The sequence below is a fragment of the Sinohyriopsis cumingii genome, chromosome 5, assembly GCF_028554795.1.
Source record: "Sinohyriopsis cumingii isolate HCF-2022 chromosome 5, ASM2855479v2, whole genome shotgun sequence".
Classification (NCBI taxonomy): domain Eukaryota; kingdom Metazoa; phylum Mollusca; class Bivalvia; order Unionida; family Unionidae; genus Sinohyriopsis; species Sinohyriopsis cumingii.
The window spans coordinates 35,065,048-35,086,012 of record NC_142965.1 but is presented as its reverse complement, the minus strand read 5'-3'; the positions used below and the strand labels follow the sequence as shown (position 1 = coordinate 35,086,012).

The window sequence follows — 20,965 nt, the reverse complement described above, 5'->3', positions numbered from 1 at the left end:
GAGAGAAAGACAAATGCTTAAAGAAAAGGAAAAAAGTTGTATGGTTTAATGCCATTTTTCAGCACAAGATAGGCTATACATGGCAGCCAGTATAAATAGTAGAGGAAAATCCCAGAAAGAACCACAAGCCACAAGAAGCTACTGGCAAGCATTCTTACATTCCCACATTGGCCAAATCCGAGACTCAAACCCACACAGACAGAGATGAGAGGGCAGTGATCTGTAATGGTGAGCACTTTAGACCACTTGGCCACTTGGGGTAAGGAAAAAAGAATTTCAGTTCAGATTAAAAGAATTAGAGCTGGCAAGTGAAAAGCACATCCCCACTTTACATACAAATTCTAGTTTTGATGTTACTAAGAATATTTGGTTAGTGCCCCCTTTTAAAGAAAAAGAAGTAGAAAAATATTTTTCTCATTTTGAAAAAATTGCTGAAAATTCAAAATGGACAAGAGAGCATTGGACTCTATTATTACAGAGTGCACTTTTTGGAAAAGCCTGAGATATCTGTACTTCCCTGTCAGTACAGCAAAGTGCTGACTGATCTGGTTAAGGTTTATCAGAAGTCCTTATCTCTTCCTACATGTACCGATTGCAAAAAGAAAGGACATGTTATTTCTGATTGCTACAAATTTAAAAATAAGCATCAGAATCAAGACAGACCTATTCCAAAGGCTCTTATTTCTAAGAGGTCAAGGTCATGGTCATGTATTGAAAGCAATACATTTGGTGAGTCTAGTAAACCCCCATCTGATTTTATTAGGGAGAGTTATGAACCGTTCATATCGAAGAGTTCTATATCACTGAGTGATTCAGCCAATCCTATCCCTATTAAAATTTTACAAAGTTGTTTACTTCTTACTGAAATCATTTGTTTTACAGGGTCCACAGCCATACCTTACTGGACTGTTACTAATATACAAACATTATCAGCCGGGACTCCTGTCAGTTGTTATCAACAGGAATTACAAGGTAATTTAATTTGTAGTTGCATGAAAGTTTTGTCTTAATGATTATGAAATAGTATTTGCAGTCATATATGTATCAGTGGAAAACTGTCTTCTGTCCGAACAAATACATGCCAACCATTATGCTTTTGGCTTAATCACTATTTTTGACTAAATTATGTCTTATACTTGCTCATCTATGGATTACGCTTTTTCGGTGGATCCACTCCCCACCCCCAAAAAAAGTTGTTTTCTCATTTGCATTAACAGCCCATTAATTCCACAGATCATATTCTAGAAAAGACAGCTTCTTCATAACTTCGGCATAAGAGTACACTTATCCATTGACTTGCATGCACTTTCCTTACATTATTAATATGTTTCATTTATAGTAGCAGTGCTGTTTCCAAGAAACACTGGTTTTCTTTTTTCAAACCTTTGACCTTGGATTCATTGTTATGATTTCATATTTGTTAGAGAACCATTCTGTAGTGAGCCAAAGCAGTCATGTCTGATGGATTTTGTACAAGATTACAATAGACCTGCATGTATATACACTTTTCTGACAGTCTCATATTCTTAACTGATTCGGCCCCAATCCTGTCTGTAGGCGTGATGAGGCTGTACCTTATTTCCGAGCACTGCAGCGTCAAGGTCATTTAAGATACACCAGCGTGGGTGGTATTACAGAAAAGCAGACAGATATTATAGCTCTAAAATGATACCAAATAATGTGGAAGTTCTAGTTGCACTACAAAATACAGAGGGAAAAGCCTCATTTTTTGGACCCGTTGTTTTCTTCACCCAAAATTCGCTCGTGGTTGGAATGCGAGTTTGTGTCCGGATTTTAGACCTTTTGGTTCAGATCTTTCAGTTGATGCCACTAAAACACTTGTGTGTTCATTAGTACTTTCAAGACTGGACTATTGTAACTCATTTCTGTCTGGTTCATCTCAATATCTACTCCAGAAACTTCAAAAAGTTCAAAAACACAGCTGCTCGGATCATACTTAGAGTACCACGATCAGAGCACACCTCCCCGCTGCTCTGTACCCTACACTGGCTATCCATTCGATCCAGATTCAAACACAAAATTTGTTTTGTGTGCTACATTTCACTGACGGACTCCAGTACAACATACCTATCCAACCTCACCCATGTGTACACACCAGCACGATACTTATGCTCCTCTTCTGGTAATCGTATACTCATTACTCCCACTATGAAAACAAAGTCATATGGACAGCGTTCTTTTGCATACCAGGGCTCAGCAACGTGGAATGAATTGCCCACTGAACTTGGACTCAAAGACACAGTGATCCTATTCAAGAGTGCTCTCAAAACTCACTTATTTCGACTGCAAGAACAAACTTAAAGACCTAATAATGTTTCCTACCTTAAATATTCTCAGCATGTTTTTTATGTTTTCTAATTTCTTGGTGTTTGTTTTTGTAATCATATCATTATATGTTTTTTATCTTATATGTGTTGTCTAATGTTGTAAAGTGCTTAGAGCTTCTAAAGATAGGCGCTATACAAAGTCCTCATTATTATTATTATTATTATTATTATTATCTACCAATGACTGTAAAGAGCAAAAGACCAACAAGTTGATATGCATATCAATAATGTGTAGAATTGTAGGCTGTGTATTGTGAATCATATCAATATGTGGCACTTTTTTATCGTTTCACACTTAATAATAGTGAATATGTATTACCAACCATATAATATATATTTGTGTTTTGCAGTCCTTTTTTCCAACTTACGACAGAAAATGGAGTGCTATGGTACGCCTGATTCAGGAGAAGAGCAATCCACTGGAAAGAAGTCAGAATGATACTGTATTGGAAAGACTTCAACCAAAATTGGATACATCATACATGGCAGCTGTGAGTAACCATCTGGACATATTTACTTTAAAGAATGAGACAAATATTGTTCACATTAAAGAACTTTTTTCATTTTCTTTTAGACCGCTCTTACGAAAATTATCCTTAAAATATGGACTTGTGGCATACTAGCAAAAACTACGGAAAAATGATCGTTGTGAAAAAGTCTGGATAATTGGTTCATCTGTGTTTTATTTCGATCCAGGTTTCATCTTAGAATTAGTGAAATTAGTCAGGGAACCAGACTAACTTCTATAGCAGAACCCCAGATGCTTGAAACTGCACCTATTTCTTCATGCGAAGCATCTGCATGATCAAACTGTTGATTATATAATTTTTAAAAATGGCGTCCAGAAAGCGATGCATTGTTAAGACAAAAGGGAAAATAAGCTTCTAGAAAAGTGTTAATAATCAACACATAAGAATAAAAAAGAGTATTTAGATTCTTGTGAATAAAAGCTGGAAAGGACACAATTACGCTTATTGGACAGCATGTGCCAATTTGAGTATGTCTCGTGGCAGGAAATATGATTGTTGTCATCTTGAAATGGAAAAGAATTTCCAAGAATTATGTCAAGTTGAGAGATAGCAACAAGCCATTGAGCTGCATAGGGCTTGGAACTAGAGTTTGTGCAGCTGTACTAGTGGTAAATAAAATACGCATACTTTACAAACTTTTCAGTTGAACATAATGTTTATCATTGATGTGTCAAACTTTTAATTACATTTTCCAGCTTTACAATAGCAGTTATTGATCTTTTGTTACACCTTGCTGAAAACTGGTCAATCTTACGGAAAAAATCAACTGCCTCACTGAGACAGACTCGTCAGGGTTGGCAGGTCTGGGTTGTGGATTTGAACCCTGGCCAAGTCATACCAAAGACTTATAAAAATGGTACTGTCATCTGTCTTGCTTGGTGCTCAGTATTAAGAGGTTAGTGCTTGGACTGGTCAGCCTGGTGTTAGGATAATTTGATTGGATGGGACATGATGCTACATGTCTGCAGCATGATGCCCCAGTTCTAGACATCATTATTAACTGCCTCAATGCAGACATCGTAGCAATATGACTGAAAAATTGTTAAAGCTACGTTAATATCCAAATCACAGACACCTTTTTCATTATTATAAGTTTTCTATAATACCTAAAAATTTTATGACATTCATTTCCCGTTCAAATGAAGAAACGAAAAAGAATATTATATATAATCCGTTTGATTACTGAAAGATAGATCCAGATATTCAAATCAGTTTTAAAAACAAATGCAAAATAATACCATTTATTAAAGTTTTTGGACATCAACAAGAGATTACTATCCTAACTATCTAGGTATTTTATTGTGCAAATGAAAATCAGTTTTTTTTTAGAAGATGTTTTCTGATAAAGTAATATCTCTTGTGTTAAGGTGCACACATTAAGTTGAAGGCTGATGGAAATGGGCTTATTAATCTAGATTATTTTGTATCCTTGCTTGCAAATGAAAAACAACTAAAGTGTTCCAGATTATAAGAATCACCACATCTTTTTGAATTTTTTTCAGTCTTGTGCATAATTTCCTATTCAAAGAATTTATTCAACATAAAACACATCCAGTAAAAAAATTGGTTTGGATCATAGACTTATGTCATGTACAGTTAACTATGTATACATTAGATCAAAAAGAATGTTCTTAGTTTGCCAACTGTCCCTGTTTATCATTGCTGACCTTAGCACCTTTTGCCCCATGGTTACCCCCCCCATAAAAAAAACGGAGCTACCTACCCTAATTTTAGAACCAGTACAGTATGAAACACACCTAATTGGTGGGGGGGCCTTAAAGGAGACAGAACTATTGCTTATATCATCGCATTTTAAGAAAGTCTTCTTGAAGTAAGAGCCAAGCCAAACATATAAAGTGTCAGCCCAGATTTATTTTTCAAAACCACAGTAAACTGTGGAACACTGTTTCTACTATGTACATGTTTTCATCCTTATTTTTATGTTCTCCCAGCATTTGGCATAATATTGCTTGAAATTTCTGATCCAGCTGAATGTCTTAAATGGAATAGTGTCAGATGTATTAAGATTACTGGCTAAAGGATTAAACACTTGCGGTCATCTGTAAATATTATATCAACATTAATATTGAATGAAGTTCTTTTGTTTACCATTATATATGCAAACCTGGCAACTGATACGATTTGACCCTTAAAATATAGACCTTAAGAATGAAAGAAACAATTATGGAGATATGATTGTTGCAGTAAAATCCAGAAAATGGCTCGTCCATGTTCAGTGGAGTAAATCCGGGAACCAGACTATCATTACATGAATACTTCAGATACTTGAAATTGCATAAATTTTTTCTTGCGAAATGTCTACATGATCAAGCTGTTGCTCATAGAATTTTTAAAAAAGGAGTTTAAACAAGTTATACATGTTCAAGATGAAATGGAAAAGAAACCTAAAAAAGTTTTAATAGTACAGAAAAATAATAAGGAATATTCAGATTTTTGTAGAAAAAAATAAAAGACAAGAATTTGTTTTTTGAAGATCATAAAATTGAAGAAAAAAAACATGGATTGCATGAAGCTGGGAGATAGCAAAAATACATTGAGCTTCAAAGGCTTTTAGAAGCACATTTTGGGAAATTTTATTGTAGGTTGTTATGGTCTAAGTATACTTTACAAACCTTTCGTTGAACATGATGTTTATTGTCAGTGCATCAATCTCGAATCATACTTTGAACTTTTAAAATGTGTGTTTTCCATCTTGACAATAGTGGCAAATGATATATTGTTACCTTACTGAAAACCTTAAAAATTTGAATTCAGGAGGAACTCAGAGCTGTTTGTTCTGATTGGAATGATTTTGTATTAAAAAGGCAGTTTGGCACCCATGCAGCTGAGAAATGGTCAGTGTGTTTAATATGACAATGTGCAAAATCAAAATCAAACACGCACGTGGAATGACAAACCCCTCCTCATTTGCGATCCACCATTGCTGCACTGCATGATATAAACCCATGCAATACAACTGAAGGTTCCAGTAAAGACATGAATGTTTCAGATCGACAACCAACAATTGTGAGTACACTAGTTGAGAACTATCACTTGTGTCATTGCAAGTTTCATCGTTCATGACTTGCAGCCATACAATATTGTTGAAAAAATGTGATTCTTATACATGGCATCAATGGTTGATCAGCGATATATTGTTGTTCTAGTGTTTAACGCCATTTTTCAGCACAAGATAGGCTATACATGGCGGCCAGTGTAACTGGTGGAGGAAGAACCTTGGAAAACCCAGGGAAGAACCACCGGCCCACAGGAAGCTACTGGCAGGCATTCCCACGTACCCACGCTAGCCGAGCCTGAGACTCGGATCAGCGATATGTTGTGCCATTATTGGTGTTCTTAAAATTCTATAAACAACTAGTAAGTGAGTATGTGTTTAGTATTAGGATCATAATTAATTGAACTAAACATATTTATCTTGGTTAAGGACATTGTGTTTTCCACATTCTTTATTATAATTGTAGTGACTGACCTTCTAATTATAGACATCACTATGAACTGCCACATTGCAGACATCATAGCGATATGACTAAAAAATTGTTAAAGCTATGTTAAAAATCCAAATCACACACACAAACACACACTCTAATTAAAGCTGAGATTTTATATTTTAAACATTTGGAACTTTCCAGAATGATATTTTCCATTATGTAATAGGCCTTTTTAAAAAAAATAGAATATGCTAATTGTAACTAGATGTCAGGTAGAGGATTATATAGTCTTGTTACTGGATAAAATTATTTATTCATGCTGTAAGAATTGAGCAGAATCAGGGTATTATTGTTGTGTCCAGTATTTAATTTGGGCTGAAATTTATTTAATTCAAACATTTTATTCACTGGAAATGCAAAAGGGTCATCACTGATACATTTTTGGAAATAGAAACATGGTTTTATAGTGAAACCCAAATATGGATATATTCTTGAATTGTATTACTGTGATTAAACAAAAGACTATCTCAGGCACATCAACACTTCCAGCATTGTATTTATTTTGGATACCACAAAAAAGTTTATTTAGAACTGTAGTCATCATAGCTGGTGTTAGGAATTCTGTGATTATTTGGGATATAATTTGCAATACCATAATTTTTTTTTTTTGTTGTTGACATTTTCACTTTGTAATCTAGGGATATAAATGATTGAATTTTAGAAAGCTCACTATTCTATTGCTTATTTTAAGACCATATATCTATATATATATATATATATATATATATATATATATATATATATATATATATATATATATATATATATATATATATATTTTCATTCATTTTTAAAATCAAAGCAAGACATTCATTAATGTGAAAATTTATGAATGAAATGCAGCTTTACTTATTTTTTTCCCTGTCTTGATTGTACTGCAGCATATGAGCATTTTAATCATTTTAAACTCTTCTGCAAATTTTTTTATGTATCTGGTAGAAGCTTTCACTCATAAATGTTGTTAACGGCCAATTGTATTGATATGTCTTGAAGTATAAACATGCTATATTGCAATATGTTTTTTACTGGCATTACTCAACCCAGTTAAAATGTCCTAGTAAATGGGCATTGTTTAAAAACCTTACATTATGTTTCTTAATTGTAATATTTAGGAAGAATTCAGAATAGTCTTGATTCTCAACCTATTATCAGTCATTATCTTAGAGAATAAATTAATATAGTTTTTAATAATAACTACTAATTCTTGGACAGAGCATTTATATTTTAATGCTTTTTTAAAATTTGTTTCTTTACAGGCCTGTAAGAGGAGGAAGTTGGATTGTATTCCAGATATTTACTCCAATGCATCAAGGGCTGACTTTGTCAAAGGAGGCCTAAGTAAATTGAATTTACTCAATGGGACTGTTATACCATTTGTTCATATCTCCACTTTTGGAAAGTTGCTTGAAAGCATTGATAATATAGAAGTAGGTGTCCAAGTTATACTTGAATACTTGTATTATTTTGACTTTATATTTTAGCCTGCCTTGGCATAAACTTGCCATAGCAATTACTTGTGAATGCACATGCATGTCCTTTGATCTATACTTACATGTGCCTTTCCATTAATATCAGACCTGCCAACCCTTACAATTTTGCCATAAGTCTTATGAAAATGACCCTAAAATTACAGACTTACGTCATAAAAGCAAAAACTACGAAGAAATGATTGTTCCAGAAAAATCCAGACAATTGGTTCATCCATGTTTGATTTGGATCTGGTTTCATATTAGAAATTGTAGAATAAGTCAGGGAACCAGACTAACTTTACACCAGTACCTCAGATACTTTAAACTGCACATATTTTTCATGCATAGTGTCTGTATGATCAAACTGTTGATTATAGAATTTTTTAAAATGGCATCCAAGTGATGCATGTTGAAGACAAAAGAGAAAATAAGTCTCATAACAAGTGTTAATAATCAACATAGAAGAATAAAAAGGAATATTCAGGTTCTTGTGAAGGGACACAATTACATTTATTGCACATCACATACCAGTTTGAGTATGTTTTGTAGCAGGAGATATGATTGCCGTCATCATGTGGAATGGAAAAGAAATTCCAAGAGTTACATCAGGTTGAGAGATAGCAACAAGCCATTGAGTTGATTAGGGTTTGGAACTGAAGTTTGTGCAACTATACTAGTGGTAAATAAGGTCTCTGTGTACTTTACAAATTTTTCAGTTGATAATAATGTTTACTGTTGCTGCATGTGTTGAATACTGAGCTTTTAAATACTTTTTCCAGTGTTACAATAGCAGTTTATGATATTTTGTTACACCTACTGAAAACTTGTCAAACTTATGGAAAAAATTGAACTGCTTTACTGAGACAGTGTCATCAGGGTTGGCAGGTCTGTAATACACATGACCATCCGGTCACATGTCCACACATTAGATTAACCTTTTCTTTTGTTGCCATTTTGTCCTACCCTCTAGATTTGGAATGTAGTTTTAGTATACACTTATCTTTATCCAGCAGAGCTTTTTACTGCTATGATTTCACTATAGTTTCTATGGACTATTTCAGAAAAATATGGGCTACTGTTCAGTATATCGATTTTACTGGCAGTCTTCTCCAGCAGAGATGCTTATTCCAGTGTTATGATTATTTATGAAGCTTTTTAGGTCTATCACTTGTGGACTTAAGAATCTTATAGTGCACTCAAATCAAGCATTCTTGATTATGAGTTAGACTTTAAAATGTGAATCCTGTGAGTTAGATGTTGTGACTAGTGATGCTAGAAATAGCTACAGATGTAATTATTAATTTCTCTGGCACAATACATTACCTGATCACATTACATTAGGATTACTTCTTTTGCTATCTGCGAATCCCACCCTCCTGGGAAGATGGAAAAATGTCTTTCGGTCTATATCTCAAAGTACTGGCTTAGCCACTGGGCAAAATTGCCTCATAACCCAAGCTTTTTTCAGGGTTTAAACGATTAACTGGCCTTGATTGCTGTTGGGAAACAAATGACAAATCTGCCAATTATTAGCAACGGAGATGGCAAAACAGCCAGCTCCATTGTATGGAAAATTGTGATTTTGTTTGGCCAAAACACAAAACTAAAAAAGATCAGTGATGATCTTTTGTCAGTCTCTGTTCAAAATTTTAACCTTTAATATTATCATTCTTTGATGAACATGTAACAGTTATGTTAATTCACTCTGGCTATGTGCCTCATGCAGTTAAAAGTGTGTACCTTTCATAATTGTAGGATTGCTTATATCATTGATAAAGAGTAACTCATGAGCACATAGGTCAAAGTATCTATGTTCCTCTAGCTGAAATGTAATATGGAAGAATGTGATTTGGTAAACACAATGAATAAAGAAAAGTCTGCGTTGCCCTCACGTTTTTGGCGTGAATTTCACAACTCTTGATAGCAATTCACAGATTCATGCCGAACGCACACAAAAAAATCATGAATTCCCCAATTCTGAAGCATTTAAATCAGGAATAAAATAACTTTTACCACGTTAAGTGCTATTCAAATCAGCATGCCAATAACGTTCCTGTATTGCTAGCCGCAGAGTTAGTAGAACTATATCCAGTTGTTAGTTTGCCCTGTAGCAAGCATTGCAGAGTATATAATCTATATTTAAAGTAGAAGTTTTACAAATGCTCATTGAGAAAACTGGAACCTGACTGTTTTTTTATATAAAAATGGCACATGTACATATTCATAGCAACTTTGTAGTGTTTTTTTTAAAACATAAAAATGGGGAGTTTTTTCAAGTGTAGGAATTTTTGAGATATTGAAAGATTAGCATACATCATAATTTGCTTGAGTTCATATATTTCTGTGAATGCACTGACACTACTAACCATTAACCATTCGACATTTCATCTTCTGGATTGGTACCATTTTGTAATTAAGCTATACTAATGTTTTCCTTCAACAGAAAAATATATGATTGTATTCGACAGAAAGTGAAATATAGATTGGAGTACACCAAAACTTGGCCTTGCATTCAGCCACCAAACATTGATGTATATTATCCTTTTTGCACAGTAGTGTGCCACGAATTTTATAATTGGGAATGTACACAGGGGCTTGTGTTGTTGTATCTGTCTTACATGTACTATATAATAATATTATTAATATTAGGCAGTGATAATAATATTATATATGCAAGTATGATAGGTAAATTGTAAGCAACAATACGAGCATGCAGCAGAATGATATGAAAAATCAAACTGCTAGCAAAAGGCATATAGAAAATTAAGAGCATCCCATTTCAGCTCTGGAATACTTTAAGTCTTGACCACTCCAGTGGCCTAGTGATTAGTGCATCCGCCTTGAATGCAGGAGGTTGTGGGTTTGAACCCCGGCCGAATCATACCAAAGACTTATAAAAATGGTACTAACAGCTGCCTCCATTGGCACTCAGCATTAAGAGGTTAGTGTTGGGACTGGTCGGCCTGGTGTCAGGATAATGTGTCTGAGTGGGACATGATGATACATATCTGCAGCATGATGCCCCAGTGCTAGACATCACTATAAACTTTCACTCTGTAGACATTGCAGCGATATGGCAGAAATGTTTTAAAAGCTACATTAAAAATCCAAATCACACATGCACACTTTAAGTCTCCTACTCAAGTTCTCCAAACTACCAATGTTGAAACATCGTTTGTGAGTTTTCTTGTTGAACTTAACCTACCTTTCTCAGTTGGAGATCAGCATAATAATGTGTTGTTTTTTTTATTTTGGGATTTTAATATAATACAGTACTGACCATCAGAGTGGATGGAACTTGTGTTGTGGTATAATGTTTCACTAATTGTGTTAAATATTCACTAATTATGAGTCTTTAGGGTTGACAGCTCTGAATAAGCAAGGCTATAAGTGACACTGCACAGTTTGCATTGGTAAGTACTGTACATTATATTACAGCCTAGTCTACCGGGTAAACTCTAATGAATATTATCAAGTCTCTATATACCTTTATTTAATTTCAAGATAGAGAAATCAGAAAATATGCACATATAAAATAATAACAAAAACAATTTTAGAAGTTTATAACAGTTATTGAAGTTATTATTGAAAGAGCTTGACTGTAATTTGAGCAGGTAATGTATATACCAGAGAAAGTACATATTTTAGTAAATTCTGTTTTATTTATTATACTTAACTGTGTTACAACTCAAAGTCTTAAAACATGTAACAAAAGTGAAACCGACAAGTTCAGTAAAATTCAACAAACATTTTATTTCCCACGAATACAAAGTGAAAATTAAAAGACACTTAGTATTGTGAATTAAATTGCAAATAATCCAAAATGTCCAATTGCAGTCCAAAGTATTGGATGTTCTGAATGGATTCCAATAGTCTTGAATGCCTTGATGTACAAAGAGTCTACACTGTTCTGATGTACCAATACTTTTGACTGTTCTGTTATACCAACGCTGCAGTCTAGAATGTCTTTGAATGAATTCACAAAAATAATGTTGCATAATAAATCACGGTCAGTGAGCACTTAAAAATTCGAAAGAATGGTTTAAATAAATAATCTGTCTAGAATTATATATGAAGACAATTATTAACTCTGATAACAGATGGAAAATGGATTCCAGATACAGATCTTAAGATGGGAATAAATTATTTGTCAACCCCTTTATATACATAAATCCCCACTTGACCTACACCATAACATGATATTCTACATAATTTCAGTGTTAAATTCCACTAACTTTTAAACAAGTTCATGCCTTGAAATGAAATTTTAGTAAACATCATGTTTTCTTCTTACCAATCTGATTAAAATCAGATCTCCGCTATTATACATGATCTGACAGCAACTGCTTAGAGGTCATATTCTGGTAACCTATGTTATTACCATCATTGCTAATTTTATCAGCCAATCAGACAGTCTTATAACTTCATGATTGGAGACAGAGCACTGTGGATGAAGAGGTTGAATGTGTGTCAAACGATTTGATTCACTTTCAGCTTTTTGAAAGCTGCATTTCTATTGGCTAATTCAAAGGTTACCAGGATATGACCCTTAAGTGGTTGTCATCAGATCTTCACGTAAGACAGGTGTGCAGAATCTCAATCCACAACCTTCAGCCATGGAAAAAAAAATTAAGCATGCAGTATAGATGTATATAGCACCTGATCACAATAAAAATTATCCATCCCACCATTGCACATAATGTGAACATCCTTTTGGCTGTCACTCAAGTAAATGGTCTAAATTGGGTATGATATATGGACAGATGGATGTTTTTCTGTCTTTCTGGGAGAGCTGGATTTGAGGTAGCAAAGAAAATGATAATATTGTAATGTGATCAGGTATTTTAGGAAAAACATAATTCACCCAAAACTTTGATTAAAAGCTATTGATGTTAACTTAGCAAACATTTTTGGTATTGATATGTATATTCAGTTTGTATTGTTTGTTGTGTTTTTTATAATTCATTATATGCTAAATTGACCTTATGCCAGAAGGTAGATTGCTCCGCCTACCGAACACGTGACTTGACAAACTCTTAACCTCCAACAAACATTCTGTGAAAATGGCGGGTGTGATAACATTAAAAGATATACCAGACGATATTGGTGAGTAATATTTGCCATATGAAACAACATTGAGACAGAGACAGAAAGCGAGAGCATTTAGCCATCGCTTGCACTTCTCTAAGTTACGTCGGTATGCGGAGAACACGCCCCATGGAGAACTCGCCCCCACGTATCTGGAGAAGTCGCCCCAGAGTGGTTGGAGAAGTCGCCCCAAATTGGTTGGAGAAGTCATCCCAAAACTTGTCACCCAAATAACCTTTTTATAACAGAATTAAGTCATCTTTTATGTGATTCATATATATATATATTTTATATATACGCGATCACAAAAGAGATATTAACTAAATTAAAGCAATATCATAGTAATATTTATAAGGAGGAAATTAAATCTGTATATAATCTAATGAATGACGACAGTATAGTGATTAAAAAGGATGATAAGTCAAACACTATTATTATTGTGAATCAAGATGATTATGTTAAAGAAATTGAACGTCAATTAGAAATTAAATAAAAAAATTCAACATGCATTAATGAGATCGCTAAAAATAATAATTCCGTATGTGAGGAATTTGATATTTTCCCTCTTTAACATACGTACACCTCAAAAATAATAATTCTGTATATGAGGAATTTGATACTTTCCCTCTTAACATGCGTACACCTCAGTTCTACATATTACCCAAAACTCGTACAAATCCTGACCATAATTTACCATAAATTTTCCAGGACGACCCATTATATCAGGTTGTAATTCATATACTGAAAACCTATCCAAATGTATTGATAGTGTTTTACAACCTTTAATGAAATCACTTCCTTCATACATTAAAGATACAACTACTTTCATTAAAAAGTCGAAGTCTATTCCACATCTGATAATTTCAATCCTGGTATCATTAGAAGTAACATCACTATATACCAACATTCTGACTGCAGATGGTATTGAAGCATGCAAATATTTTCATGATAACAATCCTAATAATAACACACCATCTTGCAAAGATATTTGTAAAATAATAATAACTTATCTTGGAAAATAATTATTTTCAATTTAATAATACGAATTACATACAGATAATGGGTACTAATATGGCTCCTATATACTCTTCCCTTTCATGGGTAAATTAGAAAAGGATTTTATTCAAAAAGAAAAGTTTAATCCATCTCTTTGGTTCAGATTTTTAGATGACATAGTTATGATCTGGAAGCATTCAACTGAAGAACTGAAAAAATTATTGATCACCTAAATCATTTTCACCAGACGATTAAATTTACTTATATTGCATCTAGTATGCATGTTTCATTTTTAGATGTAAATGTAATAAAAAATATAGTTAATACTATCTCTACAAGTATTATTAAAGCCCCCACTGACACCTCTTCACCATTGTGAATCGAAAAATTGCAGAACCGTTGCAAAATTAGTAAATATATACAATATCCGAGTTGATATCGACAGAAGCAGCTTGTCGGAGGAAAGTGGCAGACGTAAACAGTGCCTGGAGGTGTGTATAATAGCGCTCGCTGATTGGTCAGTCGAGCAGAATGATTGACAACTGGCGATAGGTCAATTGTTTCTAAAATTGTACTTTATAGCTGACCCTGTCCAAAATCAAGTTCATTTTATACCAGACCAGAATCATTGATTTTGGTTTTGTAAACAACATGTTTATCTCAATCTGAGTCCAGAACATTGGAATTTTCCCATGAAATTCTGGATCTAACTAATGTTTGCCACATTCTTTATTTTAATTTTAGTAACAGACCATGTCTAACTATTGTTCTGGATATGAACTTTTGTACCGCATCCTGGCTTCTCTTTTGTGTCTTAGCTTTTTTATATAATCTTGTTTATCTAGAAATTATTTATTTGTGCTACATCCATTCATTCTACAGGCAGAATCATTTGCTGTGTTCAGTGCTTGAAATTTATATTATTCTTCTCTGGCAATACAAAGTGCTCTGTAATATGCTTTGAAGAGACATTAACTGGGAATTTTTGTGAATTCAAACAAGGAAATCTTGGATTATATTATTGTGATTCAACAAAAGACTGTTGGCACATCAGTACAATTCATGTTATTGGTACATTATTAGTACATTAGAGACTACTGGCCACTAAAGGCACATCAACACCTTCAACATTGGAATTTATTTGGAATACCACACTTAAGTTTAGTCAGAACTTTATTCGTTAGGACTTATGTTACTAATTCTAGCATTATTTGGGATTTGATTTTGCAATGATGTAAATGATTTTTACATTTTCACTTTGTATTCTAGGAAGATAAATTATGGGTTGAATTTTACTAAACTTGTTGGTTTTCGCTCTACTCTATTACTTATTTTAAGACTATAGAGTCATAATAGTATGGCAGACATTTGACAGGCAGATAAAATTACTGACTGGGCTTCAGGGAACTGCTGATTTACATATTTTAGGTATTACTGAACAGGTTTGATCTTGCTAAATAAATACCCATATTATCAATTCTCAGGCAATGGGTCTGTTTGTCACCATGACTAACTTCTCATTTTTTGCTCATCTGGTTATAGTTCAAAAGAACTTATGGATAGTCTGTTTGTTATCCATTGTCAGCCTGTCTGTTAGCTCAAGTTTATTATCGCGACTTCACCAAAACTACTTTCAAATTGTGTTGAAACTGTACAGACATTTATCCCGTAGTCTCTTGGGTCTCTTATGAAAATTGTGCTGCTCAGATATACACCATAGCTGCTGTCTTGTAAATCTTGTTATAACTTATTCCTCCTGAATTGATGGTACTATGAACATGGTTTTTTTTTTGGAAAAGACTTCTTACAATGTGTAGTTGATCCTTAATGAAAATGGTACCAATCTGAAGTCCAATAAGGACACCATGACAGCTGTCTTGAAAATCTTATCACTACTTCCGAATTAATGGTCATATCAACATGGGAGCTTTCACTGAAAGACTTCTATATGATGTGCAGTGGATGCTAAATAAACGCGACACTGATTTGACATCTAATTTAGACACCACAATTGGTGATATTAAAAATCTCCTGCTTGCTGAATGGCTGGTCATATAAGCATTGGATTTCTACTCAAAGACTAAATAAACATGGGATTTCCAATGTTTATTTATTAAACATGGGATTTCAACTCAAAGACTTCCTATGGTATCAACACCACCCATGATAACTTGCACACATCAGGGTCCAAAACAAACACTAAGCAAGGGTGCAAGTTACCAAGGGACCTCCAAAAAAATAAAAAGTGATGCCATCCCTGCTGGACATGAAGAAAAACAGGAGGGAATGCAACTGCGCTGTTTATTGGCTGAATAATCATGTTATGAATATTTGTCTGTGGAGTGTTTTTCTAACAAATACGTCAGCTTTTCTTTAAAAATTACCTTTATTTTCAAGATGCCCAACCCATGAAAGATCGTTAACATTATTCCAACTGGTTTTAATAGCCTTCACTTCTACATGAAAACATTGTGTATCACATCAATGCTTTTTTGTTGTTGTTTGATTCACAGCTAAATGATTTCCTCTTTTAAAAATTAGGGACATTTATTTTGTGAAAAAACTGTCAATGTCAAAATATTTTTACTAGGAATTTTGTTTGGAAATTTTAAAAAATTTGTCACTTATTAAAAGTTGAGGGTGTCATAATATTAATTTTTCAAGTACTGTCTGCCTTTTTTGACAGTAAAACTAGTGATATATCAAGGTGCCAGTTATCAGTTTTGATTACACTTTTCGATATGTTCAACAAATTGGGGTCAGTTTTAGGGAATTTTCTAGTTGAAAAAATGGGATCCATGCCAGACCCTGCATTTTAAGCTGCTTCATGAGTTATTGTGAGAATAGTGTAGTTGTTGCTATATAAAGGGTGCCAGTCTGACATCCAATTATGCCACCACATCAGTCATCTTTCAAATCTAGTTATTATTACAGCTCCTGAATATAATGTTTTATCAAGATGGAATTTTCACTGAAAGACTTCTTATGAGGCCTAACTGGTCCTAAATTATTAAAAAAATGATGCCATTTTGACATTCAATATGGCAACCATGTTAAACTCTTGTTATCACAACTCTGCGTGAACATATAGTCATATAAACATGGGAAATCCTAAATGAAAATAAAGCCAGTCATGCATCTGATAGGACTGCCACCCCAACTAACTTAAAAATCATCTTGTCACAACTCCCCCTGAAGTGAATGAATGATCATTATGGCATGGGGTTTTCACCAAAACACTTATGGCGCCAAACTGGCATACAGTATGTGTACCACAGTAGCTAATTTGAAAATGTTTAATTGGATGAAGACTATCATAGTTGGTTTCAACATCCATCTGTTAAAAGGAACAAATGGTCCTATTTTGAATTCCTAGAAGAAGAAAAAAATTAACTCAGCAGAGCATCACTCCCTTCAAGGGTCTCTTGTTTTAAAGTAAATTGTACAACCTGTGACAAATAAATATTGATAACATCTATCAAGATTATAGGTTTGGGTTTTCTTTTCAGTCCAGACAAAGACCTGAGTTTTTTTTAAATTGTCTTATGCTCAAACTCCAACCCTATTCAAAATTCTAGCATTTGATAATTCGTGGCTTGGATAGTCAGATGCCACTATCTTAAGTATTGTTAGAGCTTGAGGATGAAAGTGTTTTATTGTATTATCTCCAGGTCTGGGGAAAAAAATAAATCTTTTTTCAGGTATATGTTTATAAGCATAAAAGTTATCTTTGTTTAGTTCTTTCAGACATTTATTATTCTTAGATTTTAAAGTCAGGTAATTGTGTGACTTCAAATATCCTAAGAATTTGACATCTGATTAAATTGTAGTCACATCTGGTTGATATGAATTTGGTCAAGGAGTGTCTGTCTGGTCACAGGTTACAGGTTATATTAAAGTAAACTGCTGTCTTTCATTCTTTCTTGGGTGTAAATAATTTTCTGAAACAAATGGAAAGGAATACAGAACATGCCAAGGGTATTGGCCATACTGCACATGAGCGGTTGTAGTGAATCTCTACATAGAAATGAGTTTGTGCATGAAAATTATATGGATAATTTGCAGTGAGCATAAAGGAAGCTTTAACCATAATATTAGTTTATATAAATCATGTAAGGGCTTAATTACTAGATCAACTACCAAACTCAAGCATTTACTGAAATGTTTTATTTGAGCAATGACTCATTTATTAATTTTCTAGTTATTTTTAGCTTTTCAGAAACTACACATGGCATGGTTTTACAGTGAATGTAATAGTTACTGGTATGGTTTCATAAATGTTTGGACTGTTCTGGCATTGGTTGGTTTTCATATGCTGGAATTACACTCAGCTTGAAAAATGGAGATGGGGGCTAGTTTCATTTGTGGGTTATATTTATAGGATTTACAGCAGATGAAAAGTCAGTAATAGTCTACATCTGTTTGCACAACATAAAGTGGTCTTGATCACACCTACAGCTTGAAATTAGTCAGGCCTGAGATTTTGTATCAACCAGTCACAGAGAATTTTATTTTTGAAGATCGCTTTTGATTTGTTGCAAGTGAAAACTCAATTTGAAACTCAAACTCTGAGTTTTGTGATCTATAGGCCTGGATATTACACATTATAGAAGATTTAAACTCATAACGCTCATACCAGCATGATTGAAAGATTTTCTTGAATGCATTAATGTTAATTCATTCTTCATTGTTCTTGAACCTCTGTTTTTTTTAAAAATATGTATCCTTTTAGTTTCCCAATCAGATGGGAGCTGTGCTGAAGAGTAGACTCTTGCAGCATGTGATATCTTACAGTTCTGACAAAGTGGCTACTACTCGTTTCCAGTTTTGGTTACAAGCCACTCTACATGAGGGTAAGTAAGCTAATGAACACACCTCACAATACCTCTTAAACTGACACCTTGTGGTGGGCAGTAAGCCATTTAGACTTTATTTTAAAGTTATTTGACCACAGGTATGTAAATTTAAAATCATTATAGGCCTGATTACCTATTTACTGTCCAAGCTTAAGTGTCTTAATTAATTTATGAAATACATTCTTTCCTGACTATAATATGCATTTTATATAAAATTACTGCATGTTTCGTTTGAGTTTTTGTGTACATTGCAGGAGATGGAAAGTTACCTAACTGATAGTACAGTCCTACATGCTTATATTGACAAGCTGCCTTTGTTGACAAAAATATAAGAGTCCTGGGCCCATGATCTATTGTTACTACCAAATTTGCTATGGTTTTGTTGATGTTGAGATAAAAAAATAAATGTATATGTCAACAGAAGCCTAGGTACAACTTGAACAAATCCTGTTTTATAATCGTTTATGTCAAGTAGCTGCCATTTCCAACCCATACTTTGTCGTACAATTTTTATGTTGCTTCCAGGCTTTAAATCTTGCTATTGCAGTAACATGCAAACATTTGTTTGTTCCTCCAAAGTTGGCCTGTCATGGTGACTTAATAACATGTGCACCCTTATCAAAGTAATCTGTCTACAACCTTCAGTAAAAACAGTGCACCCTTTTTCAAATGAAGTAAGCACCAAATGCAAAAAAAAAGCAATGGAATCAGATCAGCTGTTCCATTTTACAGTGATTGTTGATTGAAACATATTTACTGTGCCATGAAAGTTTCCTTTTCATTAAGATAAAGCTAACTGTACGCTTACGATTGCTATCAACAGCGACATAAAATGCAAATTAATTTACAATCTCTTGAAACTAAATATCTGGCCATTAGGGAAGTTGAAGATAGGGCATCTTTCAAACATGTTCACTTCTTGACAGGTTTTTGTTTGCCAATGAGTAACCTCATCCCTTTGGTAGCCTCAGCAAGATGATTACATTTTTTTCTGAGGCAAACCAAAATTTAGGAAAATTTAAGTATATTTACCATGTAAACAACAACTATACATCAGTGTGTTACTGGTGACAATAAATATTGTAGTGAATTGTTTGGTGGCATGTGTTTGTTGACAGTGGGATAAAGATCAAACACAGACTCATTGTGTTGTTTTTTTTCTAACTTGTGACTGATACATGAATTTTTAACATGTGACCTGTACTTGGATTCATGGATTTTTCCTATACATGTGCAGTAGTTAACACATTATGGATTATATTACACAAAGGTAACAAACCTGTAAGTTGTCAGTACACAGTTGTTTTTCAAACTGATTTTACCTTCATTTAATCAAAATTTCAATTGTTTATTATCTCAAAGTGTACAGGGTTTGAAAATAGTGTTGACGGGTGGCAGGTCCAGGACCTGTCACCCTCTGAGGGAAACACATGCATCATGCAAATAAACAGGTCCCAGTTGCTTTAACTGTTGTGAAGAACATTAAATTCAATACAGAAGCATCACTACATATATGAGCTTTACTAAGTAAACAAGGTAGTTTTTTTTAAACAGTATAGTTTTATCTCTTTACTTGTCTTAAAATGTCCATTAGTCTTAAATTGTCTTTGTTCTCACTGTCACAGGACTCAGAATAAATTAGACTAATGTCAGATCAGAATCTTTAAGATGATAAAATCTGAAACACATTTACACATTACATAATGTAGTCTCGTAGACCATTCAGACTTACTTTTCAGATTCTACCAGTCTATCCTTATGTGTGATCTCCTTCAGCTTTTGTCCATTTCATGACTTGGTCAAGTGCATTGCATTCTGAAGAAAGCAACCATTCTGTTTTCAGCGATCCACAGATTCACGTTGCATGCAAAAACTCGCAAATTCCCCAATTCTCAATTATTTTAAATCTTTAATAAAATAACCGATTTCTCGTTAAGAGCTAGTCGTCAAATACCAATAGACATCATGCTTTTTGCACACAGTGTGCCACAAATTTTAGCATTGGGCATGGTGGCAGAAACAATGTGAGGAAGCACATTGATAGTAAAAAGCACATAGAGGTTGGTAAAATTAAGAACTCGCAGCAGATTTCAGCTCTCGACAGAAGACCTGCAAGCTACCAACACTGAAGCATTGTTTGTGAGTTTTCTTCTTGAACACAATCTACCT

General features: G+C 33.9%; 1 protein-coding gene across 1 annotated transcript in view; it reads left to right on the top strand.

Annotated features, from left to right (window-relative positions):
* LOC149798926 (centromere protein I-like) overlaps positions 1 to 20,965 on the top strand; it is a 104,287-nt gene that overhangs the window by 39,921 nt on the left and 43,401 nt on the right. The window contains exons 6-9 of the mRNA XM_089957004.1: positions 883 to 972; positions 2,699 to 2,839; positions 7,644 to 7,814; positions 18,673 to 18,793. Coding sequence (XP_089813130.1) covers positions 883 to 972; positions 2,699 to 2,839; positions 7,644 to 7,814; positions 18,673 to 18,793 — 523 coding nt within the window. The remainder of the gene's footprint in view (positions 1 to 882; positions 973 to 2,698; positions 2,840 to 7,643; positions 7,815 to 18,672; positions 18,794 to 20,965) is intronic.